Genomic DNA, 14278 nt, shown 5'->3' with positions numbered 1-14278 from the left:
ATGTGCAGAGAAATTGAGAATCTTTTAAACTAGAGACCAGGGGGGCAGGGAGCTCTGACAACGGGAGATGTTCCTCTAAGGAAAGAAAACAAAGGGAAACTGCTATTAGGAAAATCCTGAAATGTTTGTACCTCAATGCCGGGAGTATAAGGAACAAGATGTTAGACCTAGAAGCCACAGTGCTGCTGTGTGACTATGATGTTGTAGCAGTGACAGAAACATGGCTTACAGAAGATGATGGGGATGAATACAAGTTGAAAGGATACACACAGTTTAGGACAGACAGGCAAAATCGAAGAGGAGGTGGGGTAGCATTATATATCAGAAATGACATTGAGGCAGAAGAACTCAAATTAGATCCTAGTAATGAAACAGAATCTTTGTGGGTTCAACTTTTGAATAAAAGATCTGGAGGATTAGTGGTAGAAGTGTGTTACAGACCACCCAACTCAGATATTCAGCAAGATGTTGCATTGTACAGTGTAATCAGGACTGCATGTAGCAAGGATGTGGCTGTTATAATGGGGGATTTCAATTTCCCAAACATAGACTGGGAAAGCCCAGTTGGGACTACAGAAGCAGAAATAGAAATTGTTGAGATGGTAAATGACTGCTTTCTAAATCAATTGGTCAGGGAACCAACCAGGGAGAGTGCATGCATTGACTTGATCTTTTCAAATGACCAAGAGAGTCAGAGGGACACTAGTTAGAGAACCAATAGCAAACTGTGATCACACTATGGTTAGCTTTGAGGCATTCTTTCAAAAAACAAGGAGCAAGTCTAAATCAATGGTCTACAATTTTAGAAAAGCAAACCTTGAAGGTATGAGGCGGCATTTAGAAGAGTTAGACAAAGAGATCTTAAGAAAGGGATCAGGAGGAAGTGAATCAGATAAAGGGCAAAAATTGAAGTATCTTGGGAAATGAACAAGATGTGGCAAATGTTCTAAATGAGTATTTCATAGAGGTTTTTACAAAATAAAAAAATGATAACATGCCACAGGTTAACAACCAGTCCAGTCAAACCCTAAGAGAGATCAGGATAACTGAGGAGGAGGTACTAAAGGGACTAGCAGGATTAAAAACAAATCACCTGGGCCAGATGGGATCTTTCCAACAGTACTTAAAGAAATGAGGGAAATAATTTATAGGCCGCTAACTCAAATATTCCAAATGACACTTAGAATGGGGGATGTGCCAACTGACTGGAAGACAACAAATGTCATACCCATTCACAAGAAAGGGGACAAAACTGAGCCAGGAAATTACAGGCCAATCAGTCTCACCTGCATTACCTGTAAAATGTTGGAAAAAATGATTAGACAGAAAATAGAGGAGCATCTTAATGAAAACCATATTCTTGGAGATAGTCAACATGGGTTTAGACAAGGCAGATCATGTCTTACTAATTTATTGGAGTTTTTTGAACATGCAACTGCAGCTGTAGATCATGTGAAAGCATATGATATGATATACTTAGATTTTCAAAAAGCTTCTGATAAGGTTCCACACCAAAGACTGATCCTCAAATTGGAAGCTGTAGGCATTGAGGGTAATGTAAGTAGATGGATTATGAATTGGTTGATGTATAGGAAACAGAGGGTGTCGATTAGATGAGTTGCTTCTAACTGGATTGAGGTTGTTAGTGGAGTTCCACAGGGATCAGTATTAGGGCCTGTGCTTTTTCTAATATATATTAATGATCTGGACCCTGGGATAGATGAACTTAAAATAGGTGGCTTGGCAGATGTAATCTCGGCTGCACAGGTTATTCAAAGGGACTTAGATAATATTCAGTTGTGGGCCGACACCTGGTAGATGAAATTCAATGTGGACAAGTGCAAGGTATTACATGCAGGTAACAAAAATGTCCACTATAATGACATTATGGGAGGAATAGAACTAGATGAAGTAACGCATGAGAAAGACATTGGAGTCTACATGGACTCCTCACTTTCCCCATCCAAACAATTTGGGGAAGCAATAAAAAAGGCAAACAGAATGCTAGGGTATATTGTCAGAAGTGTAGAATTTAAATCAAGGGCAGTAATGTTCAGACTGTACAATGCACTAGTTAGAGCTCATCTGGATACTGTGTTCAGTTCTGGGCTCCACACTTCAAATAAGATATTGCTGCTCTAGAGGCAGTTCAGAAGAGAGCAACCAGACTTATTCCAGGTCTGAAGGGAATGTCCTACTGAGAGACTGAGGGAACTGAACCTTTTTTCCCTGGAACAGAGGAGACTATGTGGGGACTTGATTCAAGTCTTCAAAATCATGAAAGGCATCGACCACATCAAACCAGAGGACCTTTTCCAGACACACGCACCCAGGGACACAAATGGAAATTGGGCTTCATGGCATTCAAAACGGAAAACAGGAGACACTTCTTTACACAGGGAGTTGTCACAATCTGGAACAAACTCCCCAGTGATGTGGTTGAAGCTGAAAATTTGGGAACATTTAAAAATAGACTGGATAGGATCCTTGGATCACTTAGTTATTAATGGACACCAAACGAGCACGATGGATCGAATGGCCTCCTCCCGTTTGTAAACTTTCTTATGTTCTTATTGTCTTAGAGATTGTATTTTTTCATTTTTTTAAATGTGTGAATACTTATTCTATTTATACTCTCCATTTTTAAACTGCCCATAGTTATTCAGCACTGCTCACTGCTAAATTTGTTGTGCATCCATGTGAGAGATGAACACACAGCACTTGTTGTCTTTGTAACATGCACTGACATCCACATCTGATCACAAGGCAAAGCAACATCACCAACATCAGGCCTAAAGCTTTGAAAGGAGGACTGTGCCCTCTTCCACGGATAACACTGAAAGTCCAGAGGCACCAAGTAAATTACAGGAATGGCTGTTGTGCATCAAGCTGAGAAAATTGACCAGCTTCGAACCTATTCAACCCCGGCATTGTTTGGCTAATGTGTGCTGCTGCTTGGGACATTTCAGATACAGTAATAACAGATTTGAACTAGTGATCTGTGGAAAATAGGATCTGACTACTTAGCAAACACCTTTTCTGGTTTATCTGCCTGCCAACCCCCTTTCTATTTCTTTGTATTATTACTGTATACTTATAGAAGAGCTGTGTACTTGGTATTGCTGCTGCAGTACATTCTGATACAGCATGTTTCAGATTCCGCAGCGAGTCCCACCTACATGGTCTTCCTGGACTACTGACAGCTATTTACATAATAATTATACTGAGCTCTCTCCATGCATTAGAGATGTCTTTTAAAGCATTGTTTTTTCTGTTTTTCTTCCCTGAGATTGACCTATTTAGAAATAGTCTGCACTTGGAGCTGTGCAGTTTTGCCATGATGCATGACAGAAAAGACAGTTAAAAGTTATGTTGTATTTTTTTTAACATGATTTAATTTTATACAGCAAGACAAATAGTATAGTGGACATTTTGTTTTTTGTTGGTTAATTAGGTTATTGTGCTTTATGTGCAATGCAAAATACATAACTCAAGCAAAACCAGTGAGAACAACGATATTAATAAATAGCTCTGTGTATTTTTATTTGATGTCCATTTCTTATTTTCTCATTCCCCCATATCTTTTTCAGATCTTCCCCATTTATTGCAAAAGAAAGACAAAAAAATATATGAAATAAGTAAAAGTCGTCGCAGAAAATTAAGGGGCCTAGTTATAATTTCAGTTAGAAGGATGTTATATTAATATAATTTTAGAAAATGGCATATGAGCAGTAATCCTCTGTCTCTTTGTTCTACAGTCCACACACAGGATGGCAAGATTACCAGCCTGGTGTGCCACACATTCCCACAGCCTGCATCACAGTGGAAGATGCAGAGATGATGGCACGGATGGCTCTAAGAGGCAAGAAGATAGTGATTCATCTCCAGATGGGGGCCAAAACCTACCCAGACGCTGACTCCTTCAACACAGTGGCGGAGATTATTGGCAGCAAGTACCCAGACCAGGTAATCTTAATTTACTTTTTTTTTTAAGTGCATTAGTGTCTGGACGTCCACTTTTCATTGCTTGTTTTGTCTGTTGGCATTTGTTTTTCTTATTGATCATTTTCTGGCCAGTTTATTAAGGGGAGAATATTTGTTCCTCTGTATTCTGTAATGTACTATTTATTGATATGGTTATGTTGTTACCTGAATTTAGTCTCCAGAGAAACCAGTGTTTAAATAACCTTAGATTTGCCCTCAGAACATTGTACATGTAGAGTGAGGGTGGAGAAGTGATTAATGTAATTGGTTAAGTCTTGTATTTGAATGACTAAGAAGGTGATATATAATCAAAATCTCAACCAACGTAAAAAGAAGTTTGTTTGGTCATTAAAAATAAAAAAAATAAAAAAACTTCAAGCCCTAATTATACATGAGCAAATTTTGAGATATAAGAAAACATATTTACTTTTTTCTGATACTGGGGGTAGTTCTAATCCTAATGCAATAACTAATATTTTGAGTAGCTGCACAAAATATGTCAAGTACAGTAAAGTTTTACTGTACTGTACTTCGTACTGAAGCTTTAGATCAGAGTTCAGAGCAATGACACTAATGTCAGGGCTTAAAAGACACAGCTATATGAGGAAATGTTTCAATAACTAACTGTATGAATCCAAGCAAGTGGAGCAGCTTTGGAAGATGTAATTAGTCACCCATTAGAGATGTTTGCAATAACAATTATTTGTGTTTCAAGAGTATTGCAGAGACCGTGTTGACAAGTTTGGTTGCAGAATTATTATCTAGTAATCAGTATATTTTGTATGAATAAATTAATGTATGAACTTTTAATACAGAAACTGAAATTGAGATTTTCTGAGAAATAATTTACTAAAGTAAACTTTTACTGTCTTAAACCTTACTGATAAAATAATTAAATGAATTGATTAATTGAGGACAGAAGACAGTTTGTCCCTCCAGGAACTGAGTTTGACACCCCTGTTGAAGAGTGATGGAATAAGTCTAGTAGCTGTGATCATTTGTGAAGGCTTGGTCTGTTACACCCTGTGGCAGAGTTAGTGTTGTGCCACTGTTTTCCCCTGTAGTTTTCTGTCCCTGCCTCACTTTCCTGACTATAGATATTTCTGTTTAAAAGAGAGTGTCATCTCAATAGGGACTAATTGTTAAATTAAAATTAATATATTGTGCTTTTTAAAAATGTTCTTCAAAGTCTGACTTTCTATAATATAATTGGGCATGTAAATGGAAAATCATTACAGTGGACTATTAAATGTGACTTTTCAGTTTCTATATTCGCATACTAATTTACCATGAGAAAAAGCACAGTACATTAATATAAGTAAAATGTAATTTCTGCTAGATTGTGGCAATCCTGGCAATTGTGTGTTAAATGGTTTCACAGTCTTTGTAAGGTGAGGAAGCTGAACATTTTGAGGTATAGTTTAACAGCGTGTAATTCTTTCCGTTCTAGGTCTTTTAGCTAGCACATCTGTGACCAGATACCTTATTGCGCTGCCATAATAAAGACTGTTCAGCTTTCAAATATTTCTGCCATGATCAGCATTCCAAACTATTTTGTGCATATTCTGTAGTACACGGTATTTTGAACATTGCCATTGCAGTCCATTATTACTACTTCTCCAAAGATGTATTGTTCAATGGCATAAGTCGTATTCTTAACAGTCCCCCACCCAGACAAAATTGTGCCCCTGATATTCAGCAAATAATGCGCTGCTTGCAACTTTGTTATACAACGAAACAGAAAACAACATAATGAGACAAAAATAGTTCCACATGTGAAACTTCAGAAGGAATCATTTTTTACTAGAAATTTCAATCTGGTTTTAACCTGTAGCTTGAATAATTATAATATTTTACGTCTATGGATATATTTAATAATATAATAATAATTGGTTAATGCATAATGTCAGAGATTTGATAAACCTCCTTTGAAATGTTCCAGCAGTTGTCTTTTCCTGAATTTTCATGAAAGGAAATACGTAATTGCGGAAGTAAGTGAATCCTAGAAAGGGAATAATCCCCACAGGAGTTCATTAATTTACCCCATTTTCTCTGCGAGATGTAAAACACATGTGGGAGGTAGCTCTTTGCTAAATAGTGGAAAAAAATGAAAAAATGCAGACAGGGTTTGAATCCTGTCAGACACATAAAAGTGCATTTAATCAATATTCACTAGCTCGTGACAATCATTTTCCTGTCATAGTATTTCAAGTCCCTTTAATTGAATGAGAAATAATAACTTTTTGTTTTGAAACCCTAAATAAAATAATAATTCCAGTCCTATTCTGATGATTGGTACACATATGGCAGATCCACTCTTTACACTGTCTGTGGAAGAAAAGGGCTACATTTTGTGTTTATCTTCCAAAGCAGCAGTTTTCCAGTGAAAGGGACTCCTGTTTATATTGCTGTGCAGGCTCTAGGAGTTCAGGCCAAAATTCAGAACACGTTTTGGATGAGCCAGTATCCCACAAGATAGGTGAGGCTGTCATACACTACAGTATTCCAACATATAGGTTTTCATGTTCTAGATTGAAAACAAACTAAACAAAAAATATCATGTTCCACATGATCTACGCACCTCTGTTTGTATGTTAGGTAGACTCCAGCAAGTTAATGGCAAGACATAACAATATTAATGCTATACATTTGGTTGTGATCACTTTATCTGAGAACATCGAAGGAAATATTTGTTCTTGTTTGGAAACTTGACGAAAGTAGACCTGCTTCTGTCAGTGATGAAAACGTTCATAAAATGATAATTCTTTAGCAGCAGTAGTGCTATTGTAACATCCTCAAGGACCAAAGGAAAGGATCCAAGTGCAGGCTTAGAGTTGAAGCAGATAATCCGATAAGGGCAAACGATAGAGAGTAAACGGGGACAGTCCAGGTCAATCGATCCAGCGAACAGGCTAGTGGGGAGATCCAAAAAGGGGTAAACGAGAGAGAGAAGCAAGAGGTCAATATACATGGCAATCAAGAAACAATGCTCAGAATTGATCCAGGAGAGAATGCAAGACTTCACGATTATGCTGGGAAACAGAGGGGTTTAAATACTATGTAGGGGAGAGGGTTTGAACTAGGTGAATGAGTGATTAGCCAATGGTAAAAGAGGAAGAAAGAACAGGTGCACCTGGAAGGAAAGAATGTGGAGAAACTGGTTGTGCTGGATAGAGGAAAGGAGAAGCAATAGATTAGTATTCGGGAGAGGGAGACCTCTGGTGGTGAACTAAGTTAGGAGCAGGGGAGACCGTGACAGTACCCCCCTCCCTAGAATCGGCCTCGGCTGGACCAGAGTAATGAGAACGGCGGCGAGAATGGCCACGAGGCCGAGGAGCAGGAGCAGTAGGATGAGCCCTGTGAAAGTCCGCAATGAGAGACGGATCCAGGATATCCGAGGCTAGAACCCAAGAACATTCCTCTGGACCATACCCCTCCCAGTCGACCCCTGCAGGCGTCCTCTGTGGCGACGAGACCGTAACAGGGTTCTGACAGCATATGCCGGACTGTCGTCTAGATCCAAGGGAGTAGGAGGCGGAGGAGAAGAAGAAGATGAAGAAGAAGAAGAAGAAGAAGAATCCTGAGGAGAATCAGAAGGAGAGGAGGGATCGGGGTGTACAGGTTTTAACAAATCTTGTAGTGAGAAGGTAACTGGAGACGATAGGTAACTGGATTGATTTGGCGGAGAACAGGAAATGGACCGATAAAGCGAGGGCTCAATTTCTTGGATGGGAGTTTAAGTTTAATATCTTTAGTAGATAGCCAAACCAACTGTCCTGGGTGGTATTGCGGGGCGGGTTATTGATGTCGATTTGCCAAAGTCTTTTGACGGCGTATAGCTCTTTGGAGACGGACGTGTGTAGCATTCCATACATCTGCACTGCGACGGAACAAATCGACTGCTGGGATGTCGGTAGACTCCTCATTCCAAGGAAACGGAGGCGGTTGGTATCCTAAGACACACTGAAAGGGGGTGAGGCCTGTGGAAGAACTGGTCAGGGAATTCTGGGCGTACTCAGCCCATGGCAAAAAACGACTCCAATCATCTTGGGAGGTGCTACAGTATGAACGAAGAAAACGCATGACCTCTTGATTAAGACGTTCTGTTTGACCATTAGATTGTGGATGGTAACCGGAGATGAGACTGACCTTAATATTCAGAGCCTTGAATAAAGCAGACCAAACGTGGGAGGTGAATTGAGGGCCTTGGCCGGAAACAATGTCTTCAGGAATCCCATAAATGCGGAACACGTGATGGAAAAGAAGTTCTGCAGTTTCAAGCGCGGTGGGAAGCTTCTGTAAAGGTATAAGCCGACATGATTTAGAAAAACGATCTATTGCTACAAAAATGGTAGTATAACCCTGAGAGCTGGGAAGATCAGTAACAAAATCAATAGAAATATGAGACCAGGGATGTTGTGGAATTGGAAGAGGCTCCAGGAGACCAGAGAGGGGATGTCGTGAAGATTTAGACTGGGCACAGATGGAGCATGCATTAACAAACTGGGTAGTATCTTGTGCCAGAGTGGGCCACCAGAATTTCTGTTTAATCAGGGCAATAGTGCGATGGATTCCTGGATGTCCAGAAGCGGGATTAGAATGTATCCATTGCAGAAGGGTAGAACGTTTGGATGTAGGTACATAGATCTTATTGGAAGGACATGTAGAAGGGGCAGGATTAGAGGAAAGTTCCCTTTGAAGTTCATCCAAGAAATTCCATTTGATTGGGGCGACAATACAAGTTGAGGGTAGAATTGGAGCATCAGATAGGGGTTCATGAACCGAGTCAAACTGACGAGATAGAGCGTCCGCCTTGGGTGTTTTTAGATCCTGGGCGATAAGTCATGGTGAATTGAAAACGGGTAAAAAATAATGCCCAGCGCGCTTGACGGGGGTTGAGACGTTTTGCTGCTCGAATGTATTCCAAATTTCTATGATCCGTGAGTACCAGAAATGGATGTTTGGATCCTTCCGGCCAATGCCTCCACTCCTCAAAGGCCAACTTTACTGCCAAGAGTTCCCTGTTACCGATGTCATAATTCCTCTCCGCAGGTGATAATTTCCTTGAGAAGAACGCTCAGGGATGGAGCTTTGGTGGTTGATTGTGTCTTTGAGAGAGCACTGCCCCGACATCGTTTTCAGAAGCATCTACTTCTACCATGAAAGGGAGATTAGGGTCTGGGTGCTTGAGGACTGGAGCAGTGGTAAACAGGGACTTGAGTTTCTTAAAGGCGACTTCAGCAGAATCCGTCCATAATAAACGAAGAGCAGAGCCCTTTAATAAAGAAGTTAAAGGAGATGTGACTGAACTGAAGTTTCGGATGAAGCGACGATAAAAGTCGGCAAAACCCAAGAAACATTGCAACTCCTTAATTGTTTGAGGCTGAGGCCACTCAGTTACTGCTCTCACTTTCTCAGGATCCATGTGAACTCCACTGGTATCGATGATGTATCCCAAAAAGGCAACTAGCTGTCAATGAAATTCACATTTCTCGGCTTTGATATAGAGTCCATTTTGCAACAGACATTGCAGCACCTGTCGAACCTGGGAGATATGTTCTGAGAGAGTAGAGGAGTAAACCAGAATGTCATCAGTGTAGGCAAGTACAAAGCGATGAAGATAAGGACGTAACACCTCATTCACGAAAGCTTGAAAGACTGAAGGTGCATTGACCAGACCAAAGGGCATGACTAAATATTCATAGTGTCCAGTGTTAGTAATAAATGCTGTCTTCCACTCATCACCTTTTTGTATTTGGAATAGATTGTAAGCACTACGCAGATCAAGTTTAGTGAAGTATCGAGCTCCTCTTACCTGTTCCAAGGCAGCAGGAACTAAAGGTAAAGGATATCTATACTTGACTGTAATTTCATTAAGTCCCCTATAATCAATACAGGGTCTTAAACCACCGTCCTTCTTCTTCGTCCACGAAGAAGAAGCTTGCCGCAGCAGGTGAAGTGGATGGCCGGATTATGCCTTGTGCTAAAGCCTCCTTGATGTACTCCTCCATAGCCTGCGACCCTGGAAGAGAGAGAGGAAAGATTCTGCCCCGAGGTAGAGTAGAGCCAGGGAGAAGATCAATAGCGCAATCCCAAGGACGATGTGGAGGCAGAGAGGAGGCTCGGGATTTGCTAAACACGGCAGCCAGATTCTTGTATTCTGATGGAAACTCGGGCGGGGTTGATAGAAATGGACTCTCGATATGGGTGGCTCTGCAAGGTGAAGAAAGACAATTAGAAAGGCAATGTTCTCCCCAAGAAATAATAGTCCCCTTGATCCAAGAAATGACAGGATTATGATGAACGAGCCAGGGATGTCCAAGTATTATGTCAGCTCCAGGAGAATCAATTGCTAAGAAAGGCAGTTTTTCAGAATGTAGGTTTCTGATGGACATGGTGATTGGCTTGGTTTTCTGTGAAACTGGATCGGAACCGATGGGTTGGTTGTTGATTGCTCTGACATTAATTGGTGGCAAGAACGGTGAGAGAGGAAGGTTCAAACGCTCCGCAGTTCTTCTGTCTATGAAGTTTCCTGCGGACCCCGAATCTATTAAAGCAGATAAAAAGATGTGTTGAGTGTGGAGCTAGATGCGTACTGAAAGCATACACTGAGCAAGTATTATCAGGGGACAAGTACTCACTGATTTCTGTGGAGTGGCCGAAGAAGATCCAGGAAGATTAGGACAGGCGTCTCGGAAATGACCAGATTGACCACAATAAAGGCAGAGGCGCTGTTGTATCCTCCTGTCTTTCCTCGGCAGGTAGTCGAGTCCTTCCTATCTGCATGGCTTCTGGTTCTGTAACAGGGCTAGGCTTGAAAGAAGATCTAGTGGATAACCGGGATGTAGCAGACAAAGACCGTTTGCCTCGGGATCTTATAAGGTTGTCGAGACTGATGGCAAGTTGTATTCACTGTTCCAGATCGAGTGTGGTCTCCCTTGCAAGCTAATTCTGCTTGTAAATCATCACGTAAGCCACGACAAAAAAAGAGTAATTAATGAAGGCTCACCCCATCCACTGATCTCAGCCAAGGTCTGGAACTCCAGAGCATATTCAGCGGCAGAAGAGGTACCCTGACAGAGAGAGAACAGTTGTTCACCAGCGTCCTTCCCGGCTGTCGGATGATGGAACACCAGCTTGAAATATTCAAGAAAAGCTGGGAGAGATCGTGTTACTTCGCCCTTACGAGCCCATACAGCTGATGCCCACCGAAGTGCCTTTCCGGTAAGTAATGTAATAATAAAGGCGATCTTCGAGTCATCAGAAGGGAAGGAAGTTGGTAAATGGGCAAAATAAAGGGAGCACTGTAATATAAAACCCTCGCAGGGGTCTGGTGAGCCGTCATATTTGTCTGGGATGGCCAAATGTACAGGTCTGTCTGGAACTGGAGAAGCTGACAAGCCTGGGGTTGCTTCTGGCGTTGTCTGTCTTGTGGACTCGAGAGATAAAGCAGGTAATTTCCTCATTAGCTGTTCTAGTGTGGAGTTGATCTGAAGTAGCATTTCGTCGTGTTCTCCCAACAATGCCCCCTGAGCCATCAAAGCTGCAGCAACATCAGGTAAAGCCGCTGGATCCATGTTAATGGTGAAGTCTTCTGTAACGTCCTCAATATCATATATCATTGATAAATAAGTATAATTTAATGAGCAATATTTATTGAAGTAAAGTATAGATAATATGCTTGTATCATGTATTCCATTTCTTCTCAACATCTGATTTTCTTTTATGCCAAGACATATAACCTTTATTCATGGGTTTACAATATGGCATCTGTTCTGAACTCCCCACACAGCACCAAACTCGCAATGCTTAAAGACCTTGCTACATTTTGAAATAACATGAAGCGGGAATGAAAATAGTTTCTGTCTTGTTCCAAAACTGAAGTATACATTTTTATGACCATTGGATGGGAAGTATTGGTGAGTCTACAAAACATTTGTCCACAACATTTTGTTGTATGGCTCTCAACCACATCCCATCAGCTGTCATGAGAAACAATCTGAACTTTACAGTTAGGACTTTACTTTTAATATAATTTTAGTTAGCCCCATCTCAGAATACAGAGAGTGGTTATATTATTGTGCTTTCTTTCAATGCTATTATGAGTAGACATGTATTTAGCAGATCTTATGTATAGTTTTGGAAAAGCTATCTAAAGGCCACAGTAATTGTATAACATAATCAATGTTGTCATTTCCCTAGCTCATCATTCCAATTAAACCTTTTATCAGTCTTGCAATTGTATTTTTGTCATGATTTGCCTTCCATCTAAATCAGTGGTTTCATGTTGCACAAGATAATAAATAAGGTATGTTGATGCAACATGAAATGAATACTAGTACAGTACATACCATGCAAGTTGGTTTTATGTCTGGAATGAACCACACAATGTACTCAATGCATGAGGGAATACAAAGTGACAGACTTTGCTCCAAAGTGTTTTTTCTTTTCTTTTTTTTTTTGCAAATGGCATCAGAGTGTTTTAATCACCAATACCTTTTTGTAGTCATAAATAAACCATCGTTTTCTCAAGTCCCAAACCTGATAACCCGAGGAAAAACAAATCTCTAAATAATGTATTAAGTTACCATTAATCTTACTTTTGCTACATTAGGTTTAATTTGTCTTTCCTGTGATCTATGACATTGAAATGTTTACTTTAGGAAAAAAAAAGTATATTTTTCCACTAGGAGCCCCTGCTGCAATATCTATAATAAGATTTAAGTCTTACTAAATTACATTTGTTCCCTTTCCATCTATAATAAATTCCTGTCATTCTTTCAGAGCTCTTGTCATCTCTTTAAGATTTTCACAGTGGTTTCCTTTTATATAGTTTCTCGATTTGAAAATCAAATAATTCATATGCGTTGTGCTTTCAATTGCTCACCATGTTTCTTACTTAAATGAATACATACTGAAATGTAGAATACGGATGTGAGACTACGGGTATAAAAATATAATACAGACAGCAGAAGTTGTAGTTTCTAAAGTTTTCCTATATCAGTGTAAGAAATCTGCATTAATTACACAGGTTTAGTCTTTATCACACTGGTAATACACTGGTACATACAATAACATAACTTACTATATGTGCTTACAACTACTACTTACAATAATTATAACGACATGAAGATGACAAAGAAGATGAAGAAAACAAAGACAAGAAAGAAGAATGCTAACTGTCAAGTCGTCCAAGATAAATTCTAATTGCTTTGAGTTGTATGTGGATTTATCAAAAACAAAGAAAAAAATTAATAATCTCAAATAGCAGAAGTCACCCTGGACATTTAAATAAATATTACACTCTATTTGGCTGCAGAGATGGTGACTTAAGAAATGAAAGGTATCTCTGGATAATATGGGTGTACAAATTAATGTAAATAATGGGCATTAAGCAAATCAAAGTATTGAATTGTTTCACACGAGCATTTAATCTTCTTCATGAGGTTAAAAATGCCACTGTGAATAGCTTGACAAACCTCAAAATGTTGAGAACTGTCTTTCAGGGACCTGGCAAGCACATGGACCTTCAAACAATTATGGTTATTATAATTATTATTATCAGTGTAGTTGTATACGTCTTTGCTTTAAATACTTTCTACAGTGAAAAGGGAAGTTCAAACAGGAGCTACATCATATGCTCTGTAATCACAATGCGTTAATTCAGACTGACAATAAATAGAAACTGCATACCAACAATGTTTCCGTGGGTGACTTTGAATCAGATAGTCATGGGAGACGACACTAAATGTCTTCCTTTATGTGCACATTTCAGGTTAGTGTACAGCCCAGAATGCTGTGTACCCTATCCAAGATTAGTCACTTTCACAGTCTGAGGGATTTTTCCATTATGTAACGAGTTTAAAGATTTCTGATGTTATTATTAGCTTAGATACCGGCACTTGGGGAAATTATGACAACATTGTTTTGAAACAACAACTCATTATTTTAATTATATAGTTTAAAAATAAAAGAATTAACTAATATCTGGTATTATAAGAGAGATAATTAGATTATTGAATCATAAAAATCTTTATCAAACCTTCAAAGCACAGCTGTTATTTGCTAAGCCCCCACAGTAAATTTCTGATGTTTGTTCCATTTTAGTTTTTTAAATCCAGCTCTGAATATTTTCTTTGTTGACTAGCTATACAGCATGGGAACGTATGTATAAACATACATTCTGCTAAGACCCATTCTTATAATTTGTTATGGTTTTGTAAAAAGAAACAAAATACTCTGAAGTTTAGTATTTAGTAACCCTTCCAGTTCTTATGTGAAACACTTACTGTCC

General features: G+C 39.4%; 1 protein-coding gene across 1 annotated transcript in view; it reads left to right on the top strand.

Annotated features, from left to right (window-relative positions):
• Positions 1-14278, top strand: part of LOC136760539 (carboxypeptidase Q) — a 168237-nt gene that overhangs the window by 32920 nt on the left and 121039 nt on the right. The window contains exon 4 of the mRNA XM_066715976.1: positions 3759-3966. Within this exon, the coding sequence (XP_066572073.1) occupies positions 3759-3966 (208 nt within the window). The remainder of the gene's footprint in view (positions 1-3758; positions 3967-14278) is intronic.

Source organism: Amia ocellicauda, chromosome 10 (genome assembly GCF_036373705.1).
Source record: "Amia ocellicauda isolate fAmiCal2 chromosome 10, fAmiCal2.hap1, whole genome shotgun sequence".
In the NCBI taxonomy this organism is placed as follows: Eukaryota; Metazoa; Chordata; class Actinopteri; order Amiiformes; family Amiidae; genus Amia; species Amia ocellicauda.
The sequence above is the reverse complement of the archived record's forward strand: the minus strand, read 5'-3'. Positions and strand labels throughout refer to the sequence as shown.